General features: G+C 50.0%; 2 protein-coding genes across 2 annotated transcripts; both read right to left on the reverse strand.

Moving 5' to 3' along the window:
• Window positions 1–5,971: 5,971 nt before the first annotated feature.
• Window positions 5,972–6,781, reverse strand: LOC309828278 (IQ domain-containing protein F1-like; the record flags this gene model as incomplete). Its single annotated transcript, XM_082663528.1, has 2 exons — window positions 5,972–6,418; window positions 6,734–6,781. The coding sequence occupies 2 exons, from the start codon at window positions 6,779–6,781 to the stop codon at window positions 5,972–5,974; spliced, it is 495 nt and encodes a 164-aa protein (XP_082519654.1).
• A 5,273-nt stretch (window positions 6,782–12,054) lies between these two features.
• On the reverse strand, window positions 12,055–19,547 carry RRP9 (ribosomal RNA processing 9, U3 small nucleolar RNA binding protein). Its single transcript, XM_082664439.1, has 15 exons — window positions 19,412–19,547; window positions 19,059–19,141; window positions 16,398–16,507; window positions 15,937–16,004; window positions 15,812–15,853; window positions 15,417–15,543; window positions 14,658–14,782; window positions 14,483–14,575; window positions 13,985–14,085; window positions 13,766–13,900; window positions 13,611–13,673; window positions 13,242–13,387; window positions 13,081–13,160; window positions 12,340–12,413; window positions 12,055–12,216 (listed from the first exon to the last, which is right to left on the reverse strand). Exons 1-15 carry the CDS (start codon window positions 19,496–19,498, stop codon window positions 12,123–12,125), a joined length of 1,428 nt encoding a protein of 475 aa, XP_082520565.1. The 5' UTR covers window positions 19,499–19,547; the 3' UTR covers window positions 12,055–12,122.
• Window positions 19,548–19,649: the final 102 nt, after the last annotated feature.

Below are 19,649 nucleotides of genomic sequence, written 5' to 3' on the forward strand. Positions count from 1 at the left end.
CTGTAGGGTCTCCATATTGCTTGTTTAGGGTATTGTGGGGTTGGGGAAGTTCAAGACTGGATAATCCTGTGTGGCTGGCATAATTGAACTCATAACACCAATGATAAGTCACTAGCTACAGGCTTCCCCTTAGGAAAGGACATGCCTTGGTCAAATCCCTTCCCTATGGCCAAAGGCAATTCGTAGTACGGGACATAGCAGTGACCCAGCAGTAGCCAGTATTCCCAGTAGCTGTGGGATGAGTCATCAGCTACGAAGAGTGGATCTACTACGTCCACATATTCACTACAGCCCACCCCTTCATGTCACTCACATATACTTGCTTCCCATAGCAAGTTTTTACCATTTAAAAATAGCTTCTTCAGGATTCATGTAGGTCTTTTCTCCTGGGAAAACTTAGAAGGGTCAGAGAGACAAACTTCAGTCCCTACTGCTACAGTTTATTTTGAGGCCATTACTCACACTCCTCTCCCCCTTCCTCTACCACCCTTTCTAAATTCCTTTCACCTTTGACTAGCATTTCTGCTGGTCTAGGCAGTTTGCCTGAAGGGAAGCAGCAATTCAGACCCTCATCCTTGAGGCACCTGGTTCTCTGGTTAGCATGTACTTCTCAGGGCATGTTTGTGTTCATCTACCATTATACCTGGGCAGCAAAGCAACAAGACATCTTCCAGTGATTCACCCAAGCAGCACTCATAGTCTTCCCTGCTCCCATAGTGTAGCAGCAGGCCCTTCACCTTCTCCTCATGATATCAGGGTTAATTATCCCTGCCAGAGTGGTGACACCTTTCATCGCCTGCTTAACTCTTGGCAAAAGGAGTCTGAAGTGACCAGGTCACAGCTGTAGCTTTAAGTTTAATGGGACTCTTACAGTGATCCCTGATGTGTGCCTTCCAACTCTAGAAACTAGAACCTCCAGTAACATGGAGCCTGAAGGTGCAGGGACAGAAAGCACAAACACCCAAGCATATAACTAGAAGGGGTGGTCACAGGTGCAGTACCATTTCCACACATTGTACCTACTGGGGACTCAGAACCATGTAATGGACATTGATTTAGGGCTTGGGTTGGCAAACTACAGCCTGTGGGCTACACCCAGCCCACTGTTTTTGTACATCCTGTAAAGAATGGTTTTTACATTTTTCAGTGGTTGAAAAAACTCAAAATAATAATATTTCATGACATATGAAAATTATATAAAATTCAAATTTCAGTGTTCATAAATAAAATTTTATTGGAACACAGCCATGTTTATTTGTTGATATGTTGGCTATAGCCACACGTACACTACAATGACAGATTTGAATAGTTGTGACAGACTATATGTGGCACTCATCACTTCCCACTGCTGCTCAGCACACAATAAATTGCAGTGGTACAGTTATAACTGAATAGTGTTTTGGGTACCACACATATTGCTGTGCTGTGACTTATTTTTTATTACCAGTACATATTCATCATGTCAAAACAATGGAAAAAGGAGAAAAGTGGACTTTAAGTATTGCACTTTTAAGAAAATGGCAAAGCATTGTGCTCATTATGCAATGACGCTATATAGCTGTGCTAAAAGAATACAATATTGGGACTTCCCTGGTGGCGCAGTGGTTAAGAATCTGCCTGCCAATGCAGGGGACATTTAAATTTAAAAAGATTTAAATGGAGTATCTCATCACAGCAGAATTTCTCCACAAAAATAAGAAAAGTGAAAATGAGGCTGCAGGCAAAGTACGTTTCCAACTTGCTCATTTGTTAGCCAAGCAAGAAAAGATGTTTACTAATGATGAATTAATTAAATCAAGTTTAATTGCAGCTTCTGAAAAAAATGTGTCCAGAGAAAATAAATTTAACTGTTAGCCTTTCAATGAGAATAGCTGCTCCAAGAGTTGAAGACATTGGGAACAAAATCAAAAGTCAATTAAAGACAGAGCAAATGACTTCAAGTGGATTTCCTTGGCTCTTAATGAGTTGACAGATATTACCAATACAGTTCAGCTGTTGTTCATTGAAGGGGTAAATGCCAAGTTTGAAGACTGAAGAATTGAGTTCTATGAATAGTCTGCATGAAACAAATACAGTTGAGAGTATTTTTTAAAGTTGAGAAAACATTAATTCAGTACAACCTGAAGTGGAATCTGCTAAGATGTGATAAAAATGATAGTGGTGAAAATATGTGTGAAGCAGGGGGAAAAAAGGCTTAGTTGAACAAATTTACAAAGTTTATGAAAATATAAAGTGCTTAAAGCCTGTGTTTATTCATTGTATTATTCATCACTAGGTACTCTGTGGAAAATATTTGAATCTATCGTGTTACTGAACCAGTAATGTCAATGATAAATTTCACTTGCCACTTATTGACAACCATCATTGGTTCCATGAATTTTGATCAGAAATAGAAGCTGGGGCTTCCCTGGTGGCGCAGTGGTTGAGAGTCTGCCTGCCGATGCAGGGGACACGGGTTCGTGCCCCGGTCCAGGAAGATCCCACATGCCGCAGAGCGGCTGGGCCCATGAGCCATGGCCGCTGAGCCTGCGCGTCCGGAGCCTGTGCTCCGCAACGCCATAGCAGTGAGAGGCCTGCGTACAGCAAAAAAATAAAAAATAAATTAAAAAAAAGAAATAGAAGCTGAATATTCTGACTTATCAACCACACAGCAGTTCTATGTCTTAGCAGTGATAAAGTTTTATTGAGGACTTTTAAGCTCAGGGTCAAGATTGAAATTTTTCTGAGCAAGAAAAACTGCCTTAAACTACTATAATCAAACACTGAATGGCAGGGACTTCCCTGGTGGCGCAGTGGTTAGGAATCCGCCTGCCAATGCAGGGAAAATGGGTTTGAGCCCTGGTCTGGGAAGGTCCCACATGCCATGAAGCAGCTCAGCCCGTGCACCACAACTACTGAGCCCACGTGCCACAACTGCTGAAGCCTGCGGGCCTAGAGCCCGTGCTCCACAGCAAGAGAAGCCACCACAGTGAGAAGCCCGTGCACCACAACAAAGAGTAGCCCCCTGCTCGCCGCAATTAGAGAAAGCCCACGTGCAGCAACGAAGAACTAATGCAGCCAAAAATAAATAAAATTTTTAAAAAAACCTGAATGACATTGGAAATAAGTTTTGCTGCAGTCTTCATGTTTTTTAATGAATTAAACGTGAAATTAATGAGCAAAGCAATGTTTTATGTGAAACTTATACTGAAGTAGAGTCATTTTGGCAAATAATTTTATTTTTTTTAGATTTTTTTTTATTAAAAAATTTTTAAATTTATTTATTTTTGGCTGCATTGGGTCTTCATTGCTGTGCTTGGGCTTTCTCTAGTTGCGGCGAGCAGGGGGCTACTCTTTGTTGCAGTGCACGGGCTTCTCACTGCAGTGACTTCTCTTGTTGTGGATCACAGGGTTTGGGCGTGCAGGCTTCAGCAGTTGTGGCACGCGGGCTCAGCAGTTGTGGCGCACAGGCTGAGCTGCTCCACAGCATGTGAGATCTTCCCAGACCAGGGCTCAAACCCGTTTCCCCTGCATTGGCAGGCGGATTCCTAACTACTGCACCACCAAGGAAGCCCCTTGACAAATAATTTTAAATAAGTAATGTCAAGCTGCTTTATGCACTTCCTGAGCTGTCAAAAGTTAAAACAAGAAGCAAGATAACCATTCTCATGCAAATTTTCAGTGGATATATTCTCTGAGTTCAAACTAGAGTTCCAGCAACAAGCACTTTTCAGACTTCCATGTTAAGTACAAGAGGAGTTTCCATATTTTTAAACTTTTTTATCTAAGCAATTGAGGAACAACCACCTGAACTTCAATTGGAAGTAATTGATCTGCAATGTAATGACATGCTTAAAGGCAAATATCAAGAAAAGAATCTCATAGAAGTCTACAGATATCTTCCAAGTGATGACTAGTCTCGATTATAATCCTATGCTCAGGAATTTATATCACTATTTGGCGGTGCCAGATATTTCACTTCATACCTATGTGAATGAAAAGACATTTTCAGAGATGACACATGTAAATTTTCATTACAGACAAGCATTAACAGACAAACATTTGCAATTGATTTTGATGGTAGGGAACACTAACTTTTGGTCTTCTTAATTGGGCTAAACATTATTTCCCTCCCACCCTGACAGCCAGTTTTTAAAGTTTGTGGGTGCGACCCCTCTTTCCTTGTTTTGTTGCTGAGGCTGAATTTTTATGCTACTTGACATTCACACTGAAAGATGAGGATCATTAGCCCTACTTCACAGCTCAGGAAACTGGGGCTCTGAGAGGGAAAATGACATGTCTGCAGCCACACAGCAGTGAGTGGGGAAGCCATGGTTGGTGTGACCTAGCTTGGTCTGGCTGCAAAGTCCTTGCTCTTTACTCTGAGACATTGAACACAGTAGAGAGAAGCAAGGAGAGAGGAGATAGAAGTCCTTCAGAGCAAGAGTGAGAGACTAGGACCTGAGTGAGACAGGGCAGGACACAGAAGGACAAAGCAAGAAAGACAGAGCTCAAGCCCTAGAGCAAGACAGAGAGCTGGAGCATGAGATTTCTGGGCAATGTGAGCTGAAGGACCAACTTGCCAGGGCAGAGGAGATGGAGATGGAGCTGGGCTGGACATAGGGCTTCTGAGTTTGCAGGTTTAATGGCGAATAACCCAAGACCTTAGACCCCTCCCTCTGCAGGAAACCACGGAACAGCAGTGCCCAGATGGGCAGAAGGGCAGCCTAACCTTGACCTCTTAACCGGCCCTTTATCATCACTTAGGCGCCAGTCTCACCCCAGGTGGCAGCTTTTCACAAGAAGGGACTGTCAGAGGTCTCAGCTCCACCTGGATCAATTCTTGCAGAGACTGGGGAGAGGGAGAGGCAGACACAACTGATGGCTTCTCAGCTCTAGGTCTGTGATAGCCTAGGGGATGACACTCACCAGAAGGTTTGGCTAGAAGTGGGTTGCCTTCTTTCTCCATCTCCACACCTCTGGAACTTCCCACACCAACCAGGTCTGGAGGGGAATGAGTCCTAGCCTGCATTCGGGATCAGAGAGTGAGGGACAGAGTTTGAGGTAGGAGTGAGGACAGGGGCTATGCAGTCTAACCATTTTCAGTTTGGAGCTCAGACTCTGACTTGGAGGTCAAGTATGAAGATACAGCAGGGAGCTGTTGGAGGTCACTGAAAGGATGTGACCGCCAGCTGTACTCACAAGCTAGACCCAGGCAATTAGATGCCCCTCACCCCCTCCCCTGTCCTGGGAATGTATGTTCTGCCTGCCATTCCCACAGTGGGAGGCATTTTCAGGGATTCAGCCTTGAGAGAGTAATGTGTTCTCGAGAACATCTGGGTGGTATATGTGGCTGAACCTCATTAAGGCCTCTATATAAACTTGCAAGAGTCTGGCAAGCAAGTACGGAGATCTACTTGTCTGTGGCCACCCAAGACAAGTCTTGTAAATAAGTTCCCTTGCTTACTAAACCTGCCACCTACTAATCTGGGGTAATCTGCCTCTTTCTTCGGTCTTTTCTTGCCCTCCATGTACAGGGGCCAGTTTACGAACCAACAGGAGCCAGGATCAAGAGCTTGGGGTGGGTGTGCTCCTCTCAGCCATGGGGGTGGCTGGGAGATCACACCCAGAGCAACTAGACCTGGTGAGTGAATTCCTGGCAAAAGTGCTGCTGTGCGCAACAACCCCACCCCTGCCCCAGGCTTCCATTATACACGGCCTTAGGGAGAGGCACCATTTCCATAGACTGAACATGAGTGATGCTCCCTGAGTTGGCAGCATGGCAGATCTGTACCCCCAACTTTCCTACCTATGTCAGACGTTGCTAATCAATCACAGTCTCTGCTCAGTCTGGACAGTGGCTCAAAATCATCCTCCTCAGACAACCCCTGCCAATTCCTCAGAGCTAGCATATGAGATGCTAACTATTTGCCATCATTGGCCCTGACCTCCTGGAGCTTATCAAGCAGAGAGAAGCTGGGGAAAGACCACTTCACTGCTTTATTGGAAGGGGAATACACTCTGTCACAATGCAAGGCCCTGAGCCCAGCAAGATCTCGAGTTCGAGATGCAGCTGGTTGGCCGTGACTCTGTAGTGGCCCTTGATGAAACCCTGGGAAGCGCAGGAGTGGCATCTCCAGTAGGCCTGGATGATGCGGGCAGCGTTGAGCAAATGGCAGTAGCGCCAACAGATGCGCCACATGCGGACCCAGGACTGCAGCCTGACTGCTACCCACTCCTTCCGTGTAAAGTTCTCCAGAGCTGTCCGCTGCCTGTTCTCATGCAGCTTCACCAGCTTATGCCTCCACCAGCCCTGAATGATCCACACTCTGAGAGCCACGTGCAGCAGTGTGCTGCACACCAGGGTGCCCCGCCACCAGGCCTGGATCTTTACTACTTCTGGATTACTGATGGGAGGCCTGTTTTGGGTTCTTGGGATCTAACAAGAAAAAAGATGAGACATTTGGAGGATATTCCCCACCCACTTCAGCCCCAGGGTGTGCCAGGAAGGGATCCTGATGCCCTATCAACAATCACCCCTTCTTCTGAACCTCAAGAGCACTGGGCAAGGCACTGGCTGGAACCAGAAGACCAGGTAGGTAGGTGTCCTTTCTTTGCCCCACTCTGGTTAATGGACATGGATACATCACATTGACCTCTGAATCTCAGAGCTCCCATCTGTAAAATGGTAGTATATCTGTCCTGGCTACCCAGTTTTACATGGGTCAAGTTGGCCAGCCTAGAGCAAGAATACCATGATCAAAGGGTTATCATAGTCCACCTGAGCCTGACCAGGATCCATGATCCTTCCCTTCAGACACCACTCAGCTACTGGAGAAGTGGCTTCCTCTTCTAATCCTGCTCTTTCATCCTTGACTGCAGCTCCAATCCACAACCTGCTCTCTTCCTCTGTGATAACATAGTATTAAAAGTTCCCACATCCCATAAAATTCTACCTCTTATCTCTTCCCCATCTTCACTTCTCTTGACTTTCAAACTTTAAATCTTAATTAGCAAGCAAACATACATGCACACGCTCAAACACACATACACACACACACACACACACACACACACACCATTGATTAAGCCCAGCTTCGCATATGTTGGCCATTCCATTCCACAAACACAACTGCCACATTCCCACCCCCAGCCCCGTGTCATCTGGGTGGGGGCATCATACTGCTCTGAGTCTCTTATTAGCATCATCTACTCCCTTTGTTGCAGCTATATTCTCTTGTTTAGCCTAGAAAAATATGGGGAAAGAGGACAGACAAGAATGAGTTTATTCCTGTTCTTAGCTCTGGAACATACAAAAGACACTAGCCACAAGCATTAGGACAGAAAGACCAGAGACATCCAAGTCCAGGCTCCTCCTGCCTCTGCCTTCTCTAAGTTCGATAATGGTGCTGGCGGTAAAGATTTCAAGATCAGCTCATTCTGCTGAGGCTCATTTTTGGTGTGTTCATTAATTGTTTTGGGCTGGTCCTTCTCCTGCAATCAGCAATTAGGGGAAAGGCAAGAGGGAGGCTGCTCTCCCTCCCTCTCCATTAAGTAACCCACACATCGCCAGCGTACAGGGCTTCCCAGAGTATTCAGATGTCAGGGAGATCCCCTCATCCCGAGAGATTTATGGGGACATCCCTAAAAAAGCCTAGTGTGTCAGTCTCTCTCTTACTCACCATTGGTCCCACATGGATTGGGTGTAGATGGTTCAAATCCCCTCAGGTCTGTGTTCCTCTAGTCATGGCATGGAGAGAAAGTGGGGGAGGGAGACCTATGATGTCATAAGGGCAGTTATGACTCAAGCACCAGGCTGGGTCCCGACGGTTAAGCCCCCTCCAAAGAAAAGACAGAAGTGCTGTCCATTCTTTTCTGCTGGAAATGGCCAAAGCCCTAGCTACAAAAGCAAGACACCAGAAATAGTGGCCCATTGATGTAAAGGTGTATAAAGGTAGTCATTGGTGATATCCCCAGTTGGTAAAATTGGGCGTTGATTTAATGGTTTATAGTCCATTCAAACTATAAAATACAACATAACTGTTGAAAAATAATGAATTTGATCCATGTGTACTGATGAGAAGGTATACCCAAGATGTATTTGTAAGTGAAAAAGCTGAACATCATTATGATCCCATTGGATGGGATATAAAACCATCATTGGATGGGATGGTAAAAAACTGTCAAGATATATAATTATACACGTATGCTATAAACGCAGGTAAAGAGGGAGAAAGGTATATAGACCAAACTGCTACCAATGATTACCTTAGAAGAGTTGAATTGCTGACCCATTCATACAATACCAGGGAAATCTGTGAGGCCCCCAGGACGAGCAGTGCTTTCCTTCCCCAGCAGGCTCTGGGGCTGGGAGCATATTCAGAGGGCTGATCCCATTGACACCCTCACTGACCCCTCCTTTCTTCTCTCCTTCCCACTCTTCCCTGAGGGGGTCTACTGAGAGCCTCTGGGGTGAAACTCTGGTAGAGGGTGAGAAGAATGGTGGAGAAGAACGGGGTTGGAGAAGGAGGCTCACCCCCATCATGCTCACCCCAGGCCACTTGCCCAGCACACCCTCAAAACCTTTGCTTGGATGGTGTCACCCCTCTGCTCCTCAGCCCCTGGGGCAGCTCCTCCCTGCCCACTGGATTGAGTCTGAGCAGGTCCTGGTGGCATTCAAAGCCCCAGCACCCTCCCTGCCCCTAGGGTCACCACATTCACCAACACCCCAGTCTCTGGCCTCTTTCCTGTCTGAGTCTGCCTCCATCTTGGGACCCAGCCCCCTCGTTTACCCAGGCTCCATATGTGGGATCTTTCCTGTGCCCTTAGAGCGCAGGGACTTTAATTTCTCCCTTCAGTCCTCAAATGCTCATGGATCCAATTATGAGGAGCATGTGTTTAGTGGCCATTCATATATCTTCTTTTATGAAGTATTGGTTTAAGCCTTTTGTCCACTTTTATTGGATTGTTTGTCTTTATTACTGAGTTCTAGAAGTTCTTATACTCGATATGAGTCCTTTGTCAGATACATGTGTTATAAATATTCTTTTCCCTAGCCTGTGACTTTTTAAAATGCTGTCTTTTGATGAACAGATGGTTTTAATTTGGATGAAGTCCAGTCTATCAATATTTTATACTTAGCACTTTCTCTGTCCTAGGAAATCTTTGTCGACTCCAGGGTCACAAAATAATTCTCATGGGTTTTCTTCTAGAAGCTTTATATAGGTTTAGCTTTAGTTTTTGTTTAGGTCTGTGATCCATCTTGAATTAATTTTTTTTTTTTTTTTTTTTTTTTGGCTATGATGTTAGATAGGGGTCAAGATTTTTTTTCCAGTGAAAAATGTATTTCCTTTCTGCATTGAATTATCTTGGTACATTAAAAAAATCAATAGACTGTGTAAATGTGAGTCTATTTCTGGCTTCTCTATTCTGTATCATTGATCTGTTTGTCTGTTCTTACTCTAACACCACCTGTCCTGATTACTGTAACTTTATAGTTTTTCAAGACAGTAAGTCTTGAAATCAGATAATGTAAATCCTTCAACTTTGCACTTCTATATCAAGAATTCCCCAACTGCTCATACAGTTGATTTTTGTATATTGCCCTTGAATCTTTCAGTTTCGGGGGTGCTTTTTTTTTTTTTTTTTGGTACGCGGGCCTCTCACTGTTGTGGTCTCTCCCGTTGCGGAGCACAGGCTCTGGACGTGCAGGCTTAGCGGCCATGGGACATGGGCCCAGCCGCTCCGCGGCATGTGGCATCTTCCCGGACCGGGGCACGAACCTGTGTCCTCTGCATCGGCAGGCGGACTCTCAACCACTGCGCCACCAGGGAAACCCTCGGGGGTGCTTTTGATTTTTATTTATAAACAGCTTTGTTGGAATATAATTCACATGTCATACAATTCACCCCCTTAAAGTACACAGTTCAGTGTTTTTTAGTATATTCACAAGATACTTGCACACAATACCATAGGTATCTTGCCTGCTTGCTAAATTTTCTTATTCCAGTAGTTTTCTGGGTAGATTGGGGGTGCCTGTATGCCAGTTGCGGGATCTGGAGGTGAGGTATCCTAAGTGGCTTGTGGTGGGCTTCCTGATGGGGTCCACAAAGTGGTTAGTAGGACCCGCATCCCTTTGATGTTTTGAACCCTACCGGCTGTTCTCTCAGTTCCTCCCCACCCCTCAGTCATGCTGCTCACCTCAGTGTTTTGAAAGGAGTAAGAAATGCACCTCAGTGACCCCTGGGGCTGTGACTCTGAGAGGGTACCAAGGCCTCATGATGACCAGGGGGGTCTTCAGAGGACAGGAACAGGCAGAGATGGGGAGGGCCCCACCTAGTGTCTTTTGCATGGTTCAGAGCTACGAACAGAGCTAAGAGCTGCTACAGTGGCTGCCCCTCACCCATCTAATTGTGGCCTTGAGTCCATCAGGGGAGAAGACAGGAGAGCACTTGAGACCACTGGAGTGTGAGGTGGGAGGTGTAATTCTGCACCTCAGAATCACATGGCTTCATATGTTATAAAACATATAGCAGTGAGCTCATTGCCTACTCAACTTCCCTACATCTACTAGACACTGCAAACTAAACTGCTGATCCTTCTCATCCTGCTTTCTCCACCTGGTCTTTCTCATCTTGGTAAATGTCACACTGTCTGTGGTGCCACATTCATCTCATCCCACAATTAATAGATCAGCAAGATCTGTTGGCGTCACTTCCAAACACAACCCAACCATAGCTCTGCCTCCCCACTTCTGCTGGCCCTCTCACACCACCATCACCTCTTACCTGCTATTTACTATAGCTTCCTAAGTGGATGCCCTTCTTCCCTCAAACATTTACTAATTAATTCTCCACAGAGCAGTGACTTGTTTTTTCTTTTTATTGTGAACCAGATCCTATTAATTTTCTGCTTTCAACCCTCTCATGGCTTCCCATTGCTTGGGAGGAAGGAAGAGCCCAACTACAGCAGAAGTCTCAGCTGACCAAGGCTGAGACTAGAAGCCGTAAGAGGGATTATTTTCAGTTTCAATTCCAAAAGCATTTATTTTCAAACTTTCCTTTCTCCCTGGGAATGTGCTAATGGAAAAGGGGTTTGTGTATTAAGGGGCATTTCCATGTTACTTGCAATATTATTCAAGAGGTATGTGTATGCTGTCGTTGAGCTCTATTTAAGGCGGGACATAAGGAGTGAATTCTAGTAACATCCTCTGATCCACAACAGGGTTTTCAGGGGTTCAATCTGAACCTGACCCTTCTGGCCCCAGAAGAATGAAGGTAGGAGCAGGTCTGTCCAAGGGGGAGGCCTCATGAGCAGGGGAGCAGGAGGGAAGCCCTGTAGCTTCCTCCCCCAAGGGGACCACGCTGCTGCTTGAGAACCATAGGCTCAGCTGTTGGGCCCAAGGCATTAAGGGAAAGTTCAGAGCCGATCCTTAACACACCTTGCTCATTTTCCATTGAAGAGGACACTTCCCTGCACTGCTGCCTCTCCAATCAGCCTCTCCACCTCCTCTTTACTTCACTCCATGGCAGAAGCTGAATTATCCAGTTGGTGGAATCAGGAGAACACATTAACCTGGCAGGGTCACTGCTGTGAGGAATCATGCAGCCTGGCTGTCATTTAGACCAAGGGCAGAGCTATTCCCACCTCTGACACTGTCCCCAAGCAGTGAGCAATGCAGGGTCCCACCTCCACCCGGACCCCCACCCCAAGGGCAGTCTAGCTCCTAAAGCTTCCTAACCTGGCCTGGGTGGTGCAGATCAGCCTGACTTGTAGGTCTAACTGTCTTCCTTTCAGTCCTCAGACCCCACAGCCAGCCCTTACACACACTGAACAGCCACAGCTTCTTAGCTGAGGGATCAGCAGCTTCTGACCCCAACCAGCCCGGAGCACTGGGTGGAAAGCTGGCCTAACAAAGTCGTAGAGGATACTCAGGGTCTAGGAGCCAGAAGCCAGCTGAGGGCTCCATCCCCAAATTCGCTGGAAAGGATAAAGCCCCCAGGCCTTTACTAAGCCATCCCCTGCCATCCCCCTGCCCTCCCCAGTCAAGAAGCTAGAGGAGACAAGGCCCAGAAGAGGAGGCTTTTAATACAAGGAAGGCAGGGGATGGCCTGGGAAGAACTTAAATAAAGGGGATGAGAGAGTCAGGAGCCAGCAGTAGGGGGCCTGGGGGCCCTGTGGAGAGGGATGATGCAGACAGAGTTCCGGGCCTCTTTGATCCGCCACCACCGGCCAAGCCTGCAGGGGCGAGAGGAGCAGCTGAGGGCGGGCCCAGCCCCACCCGGGATCCACCCCATTCCCACCCAGCCACCCACCCTATGCCATTTGCCCCACCCGCACCCCTCGAGAAGTGCCTCATACCTGTGCTCCTGCCCTACCCCGGCCACCAGGAAGTCCCCAGCACTGGAGAACTTGAGGCTATTGATAAAGCCCACCTGAGAAGAGGGAGGGACAAGGCAGTAAGATGTGAGAACAGATCCCTCACCACAGCCCCAGCATCACAGTCAAAGGCCCAGCCTGGGTTAAATCCCTGCTCTGCGTCCTGCCACCTGGGCCAGCCCTCTACCCCTCAGGGCCTCAGCATCCACCTCTGTGAGATGGGGAAAGTAGAGCACAGGCCTCGCAGAGAGTTTGTGGGGATGAAGGAGATGGTGTACACCAAGTAGGGCCTGGCTCCTGGTCCTGGCTCTGGAGACTCCATGACCATCACCATTGACCCAAGCCCTGAACTGTCACTAGAAGTCACTGACAGATCCTGCCACTCTGCCCTAGGTTGCACCAAGTCCACACACCCTAGCCTGGCATTCAGTCTGGCACCAGTCATGCAGATCCCATCACAGGGCCTGGCCCTCCATGCCTTTGCCCACACTTCCCTGCCTTGTACCCCAGTAACCAGGACAGGGCCTAGGACAAGGAGGGGAGTGGAGGCGGGGAAGGGAGAGGAAGAAGGGAGGGTTCCTGCAGGCCCTGTGCTAGGAGCTGGGGCTAGAAAGAGAAATCATAGCTGGCCCTGCTCTGAGGAACCGCCCTTCTGGCAGGAAAACACTGTAACGGGCCTTGGGAGTGTGGTAAAGACAGGCTGGGTATTCAAGCCTCACTCACCAGGGGGATGTCGCAGAGAAGGTCAAGCTGCCGGAAGCCCTCCCCGCATTGCCAGAGCCGCACAGAGTTGCTGTGAGAGCCTGGGGGACAGGGAGACAGTGAGCACCCCCCTCACCAGCCCACCCTGAGATCCCCTCCTTTCTGCCACACAGGGCACCCACCTGTGGCCACGAGGTCCGTGTTGAGCAAGGCTGCCACCGATGACACCCAGAAGGGCTGCTCCAAGCCCAGCTCCCCCCGCAGCCCATGGGCCTCACGCTGCAGGGCAAGTGGCCGCTTCTTAGAGAGGCCCCACAAGGCTACAGAACTGTGGACAGGGAGCACGGTCAGTGAGGGGGCCAGGGGCAGGGCAGAAGGGCCACACGGCAGGAAGGGACCAAGTGCACACCAGCCACAGGAAGCAGACCAGGTCCCCTGCGCTCTTTGCCTCAATGTCCTCATCTATGGAAAGGGGTTACTACAGCTCCCGAGCAGGAGGATTCTACGCGGCAAGTCCAGGGGCAGTGGCAGTGGTAGAAGGCAGCACTTACCCATCGTCTGCACCCGACACCATGTGCTCCTCGTTGATGAGCTGGATGCTGTCAATGGAGCCCCTGGAGAAAGGCACCATGAGGGGCGTGGCCCAACCTCATCCCCAGCCCATGCGGGTGGCCCCCTCAATGCCCGGTGCAGCAGGCCGCCTTACTGGTGGCCGTAGAAGACAAGCTGGGACTCCTCGGGGATCTTCCACACACGCACGGTCCCGTCCCGGCCCCCGGCGGTCACGCAGCACTCCCTGCTCAGAGCATCCAGTGCAGCCACAGCATCCTGGTGCCCGAAGCTGGAGAGGGGGACAGAGGGAGGATGGGGTCACCCGTGAACCTGCACGCACACATCCGCGTGCCCTCTGCCTGCGCATACTCACAGCGTCTCCACGTAGGAGTTCTCCGCCACATTCCACACCTTCACAGAGCGGTCGTGGGACGTGCTGTAGAGCTGGTGGGTGCCTCTGCGGAATGCCAGCCCCTAAGGGTGCATGGAAAGAGGGCAAAAGGAATCTGGACTACAGCAGGAGAGACAGAGGTCAGGCCCAGGGAGGACGTCCTGAAAAGCAGGTCACGTGGCACAGGAAGCCAGCCCCCATCAAGAGCGCTGTGGGGCTCTACGTGGAGCCAGGGGCACACTTGCCTGCCCTCAAGCAAGTACAGACTTCTCAGGCCTCCCTCTCCCTAGGCAAGCTCGACTCAGTCTCCCCCAGCTCTTCCCTATTGCTTCACCCTGTTTCTGTCCTGTTCACCAAAGTGCAGGTTCCCTGAGGATGGGGACCCACTGCCTCTTTCACACCATTCCCTGGATCCCAGTACCATGCCTGGCCCACTCGGGTGCTCGAGAAACGTCCACTAAAGGAGGCCCAGCTTCTCACCGACACGGCGTCCCGGTGTCCCGTGAAGGTGTACAGGTGCTGGCAGCTCTGGGCCTCCCAAATGAGAATGAGCTTGCTGCGGTCACCCGAGGCCTATGGAGACAAGGGCAATGGCCATGGGCACCCACCATGTGCCCACACCTCTCACCTACTCCCGGGGCCAATCCTGCCTTACCAGGTACTTGCCATCGGAGGAGATGGCCATGCAGAGGACGTGGCTACTATGGCCGGAGGGCTGCCCCTCGGCACCCTTCTTGGCTCGAGGGATCACATGAAGCTTCCGTCCACTTTCCACACTCCCTGACACCAAGGGGGAAGAGAGATGCTACTGGGACACAAGGCAGGACTGTCTGGCAACCCCCCTCAAGGGCAGCGTGGCACCATGGAAAAACTCCTGGCCTCAGGTCAGAAGATCTGGTTTAGCCACTGTGAGCCCCTGGACAAGTCACCTCAGTTTCCTCATCTGTTAAGTGGTGACAATAATCCCAAAGAGCAGCCATGAAGCCCAGAAGAAAAGGGACAGGAAAGTGCTTGGGACTGATGGTACGAGCTCTTCCTGTTACTACTATGGGTGGATGAGGACAGCCCTCAGTGGTCAAAGGCCAGGAACCCAGGAGGACCAGGAACTCAATCCCAGGACTGCACAGAGCCTCAGCTGTCCTCTAGTCCAACTGCCCAACTGAAGCATCAATTCCCATTAAATCATCATCCTGCCTCCACTCCATCATCTCCAATGACATTGACAGGGAGCTCACAAGTCCCACTCCTGGGCAGAAGCTTCCACTGTCATCCAGAGAACACCTCTTTGGAAGCAAACCTGTCTCTGGAAGCTTCCCCCGTTGGGTCTCAGTTTTCCCTGATTATTTCTTCCTCCCCAGACCAGCTGGCCCAGATGATCCCTCACAGCTGCACCCCCACGCAGGCACTCACTCACACTTAATAATGGTGCAGTCTTTGGCGGCAGAAAAGATGGCCAGGTCGTCAGGGGTGATAATCAAACATGTGATGGACAGCTGGTGGCCCCGTAAGATTCGAATGTCAGCAGGGTCTGGGGCCTGGATCTAGGCAGGCAGGGACCGGGTCACTACAACTAGGGGCAGGAAGGCCCCCCTCCACACACACACACATGCCATCCTTTCCCACCACACTGCCCAGAAGGAAAACCGGACCCAGGGCTGCCAAGACCAGACCATTACCTGACCCTGTCTGCCCAAGTGCCCACTATGTTCCAGAGCAAACACCCCACAGCCTGAGTCCTCAGTTGGGCCATCTGCCCACCAACCCAGGTGATTCCCTCCAATCTGACACCAAAGTGCCCTGTCTGCTCACCTCCTTTGCCACCGACTTCTGCAGCCTGCCTCTCTGCTCGAGCTGCATGGAGAGGAGAGGGGTGAGATCCCAGGAGCAGGACCAGCCCCATCCCTTCCCTCCCACCACCCTCCCTCCACACTCACCACGTCGTCCTTCAGCCTCCCTGCCACCTGGTCCTCCTCAAATTCGCGGGCCTCGGCCTTCTCCTCCTCTGTGTAGGACAGACCAAGCCAAGTAAACCCAGGCCAACAACACCCCACTTTTCCCTTCCCATCCCCACCCACCACCTCAGTCCTGGGCCCTGAACATTTGGGCTGTGTCCCATGGAAGTTCAGGCCACCTCAGCCAAAGGGGAGGGAGGGCTGGATGGTCTCCTGCCCACCCCCTGCCTTTACTTATCAGATCAGTCTGAAGCCCCCTGAAGGCCTGGCCCACCCCAGAAGATCCATTAGAGCTCCTAGCCACCCTCCCACAGGGCCGCCAGCAGCAGCAGCCCCAGCAGCCCACCGGCTACCTGCATCAGTCACCCACCAGGTGGCTGGGGCCACAGCAGGCAGACTCAGGCATAGGCCCCGCCCCTCACCTGCCCAGTCCACAGGCTCACCTTGCTGCTTGAGCTGCTCAAGGTAGAGCTTGGCCAAGCGCAGCTTCTTCTCCTGTGCGGTCTCCTCCAGCTCCTCCGCCTCCTCCTCCTCATTCCTCCTGGGAACTAGGCTGTGAGCAGGAGGAACTAGGCTGTGAGCAGGAGGGCTCGGCCCGCTCCTCTGGCCACTAGGACCGTGCTCCTCGCTGCTTCCCCAGCCACTTGACACCCCCATCCCTGCCAGCCCTCATGGCCAATGGTCTCACACACAGAAAACTGAAAGATGTGACTTACCAAACTGAAAGGGCCCACCCAGGGCCCAACGTAAGGGTGAAAACAGACCCCAAACCCAAAGAGATCACTGGGAAATCTCTCAACTCTGGAGGGAAAGAGAAGGTTCTACAGGCTTCCAAGAAAAATCAGACCGTATACAAAGGGTCAGGAATCAAAATGACTCCAGAAGCCTCAACAGCAACACTGAGAGGAGAAAACAAAGGAGCTGCACGTACAAAATTCGGAATAAAACGCTAACCACTGGAATGGCATGCCAGTTAAACCATTAATGATAAATGAAAACATATCAGATGTACAAGGTGCCACAAAAGTGGTCCTTTCTCCTTCTTTTAAGGATGGAGGATGTGCTCCCTGAACAAGAGAGTAAGCTAAGAATGGGGAAGGCATGGGAGACAGGAAACAGAAGATCCAACATGTAAAGCAGAAACGGTAGATCTCAGAACAACAACGACCCCCCAGACACAGGGGAGCAGCCAGCCCAGATCTGATGCAAGGAACCAAGAGGCAGACGTGTTGGGACTATCAACGCCCCATCCTCACTGCCAAGGCACCATCCTCTACCCTGAGGATGGGATTCCAGGTGAAGCTTAACTGGGCCTGGCTTGACCTTGTGCTAGTGAAGTCCCTGCTTTCCCCTCCATGCCCCTCACTCAAGATAAGTCCTACTTTGACTTGCTCCTGGGAGCTGGAGGTAAGTCACGGGAACTCAGAAGCAGAAAACCCAGGGCAGCCCGTTCCCTCTGATCAAGTGCCTGTAGATACCTAGTCGCTGTCAGGTAGCCCAATTGTTTCCTAGACTCATCCATGACCTTGCCCACAACTTCCCCAGAAACGACCTTGGAAATTCTCAAGGAAGCCAAGGCCTGACCATGCTCCTGAGACCGGTTAGTACCCAGTGCGCAGCAAGTCTTCAGCCAACAGGGTTGGTGCTGCCCTTCCCTCATACACCAGGGTCTTAACTTCTACTCAGTTTACCCAAGGAATCAATCTATTGTTTCGGGTTCACACATAGAAGACAGAACTCTAAAGAAAATCAAAGCAAGTATACAACCATTGTAATTCCACTCAAATAACATTCTGGAAAAGGCAAAATTCTAGGGACAGCAGTTACTGGTTGGAGTGGGGTGGGAATTGACTGCAAAGGAGCCATGGGGGATTTTGGTGGGTGGTAAAACCCTTCTATATCTTTACAGTGGTGGTAGTTACACGACTATATGCGACTGTCACAACTCACAGAACAGTACACTAAGAAAGGTAAATATTACTGTATGTAAGTTATACCTGAATCAGAAAAGGGAAAAGGAAAAAAAAGAAGAAAAAGGAAGGAAGGAAACCAAAGAAATGATTAACTTAAGTCAGGAATGGCAGTTGGGGCTTCTAAGTTTCTACAAATGGTCTAGTTCTGGTGGGTGCACAGAGGTTCATCATTTCATCATTACTCTTTATGGTACAATTACATTTCGTTAACTCTTCTGTAGCTGATACATTTCACAATACATTTTAAAAATATTTAAAAGTGCTTAGCACAGGGCCTGGCACACACCCACAGTAACCTTAAGACTACAAAAAGTATATATTAAATCTGTGAGCAGGTTAAGGCCAACATGTACTCAACTTTTAGAATTAGAATTTCTAAAGCCAACTCTTAAGGAAGGCACCGGGATTCTCTGATATGACAGCTTCCATGCCACAGGGTCAGGCCTGATACCTTGCCAGCCCCCTCTGAACTCTGCAACATACTCCACCCCCATCACCTGCAGAATGGAGGAGGTACGCAAAGCCCTCCACAGTCCAGATGCACCCACTGCCTACCCTCCCATCCTCTTCATCTCCCATCTAGCCCACTTAGCCCCCAGACTTTTCTCTGGTCCCTGAATGCCTTCCCTATCTCTCCATGAGGAACCCCTCCTCATCTCTCCAGGCCCCATTTAAACTCCCCTTCTCTGTTCCGACAACACGCAGCTCTAAGATACACATCCCACCACAACACATTCCGTCTTCACCTGCCTGCTCATCTCTGTTCTCTCAACAGTGAAACTAGTGCCTGGCACTCTCAATAACTGTGAAATTGTGGGAGAACAGAATGAAGAACTAGCAAGCATTTCTTGCATCCCTCTCCCCTTGCCTGGAGTTCAGCTCCCTGTCATGAAGGAAGGTCTCACTGGTCTCCCATTAGGACTGGGGGTCCTCCCCACACAGAGACCGCCCCTGCAGTGAAGGAAATGACAGTTCTCAGGGTCAAAAAGTGGAGGAAAGAATCAAGATCTGAGAATCAAGGGTCAGAGTCCTGGGTTCTAGGCCCAGCTCTAGCCCCCGTCATTGAGTACTCCTTCCATACACAAATGGGCCCCAGTGTTCTTTTCTACTAGGTGGAAAAAAAGAGCTCACCTCTCAGTCTCCGAGTCGCTGGAGATCTCCTCATTCATCTTGCCGCCACCCTTGGACTTGCCCTTGTCCCCAGAAGAGTCGCCCTAGGAATTATATAATACTTTCTTTGGTCAGGGGTCCCGACCACCCCGGCTCGACCAAGGGCCCCTTAGGGTCCCTCGAGAGTCACTGGGAAAGGCGGTAGCCCCCGGCTCAAGTGAAAGGATTTTTCAGTATTTGGCGCGCGGAGAACGGGACGAAGCTGACTCCAGCTGGGGTCCCGGGGTCGAGGGGACCGGTGCCGGGGCCCCCGGATGGGGATAATGACCCAGTAACATAGGATGGACCCCGGCCCGCCAAAGCGCCGTGCTCACCTTTCGCCGCAACTTGCCGGCCCCCGCACCAGCCCCGGCCCCCGAGGCCGGCTTTCCCCTCTTTCGAACCGCCCCAGTCGCCGACATGCTGCCCACCGTGTGTGTTGCGGCGGCTCCTGGCGAACTCACGTGGCGGCTGAACCCGGGCCGTCCCACAAGACTCCAAGCCAAGATAGGCTCCCACCGCCCGGTGGGCCCCGCCTCCCACAGCTCCATTGGGCCCTTGGGTAGGTTCTGT

This window comes from Grampus griseus (assembly GCF_964374135.1).
Source record: "Grampus griseus genome assembly, chromosome: 10".
NCBI lineage: Eukaryota > Metazoa > Chordata > Mammalia > Artiodactyla > Delphinidae > Grampus > Grampus griseus.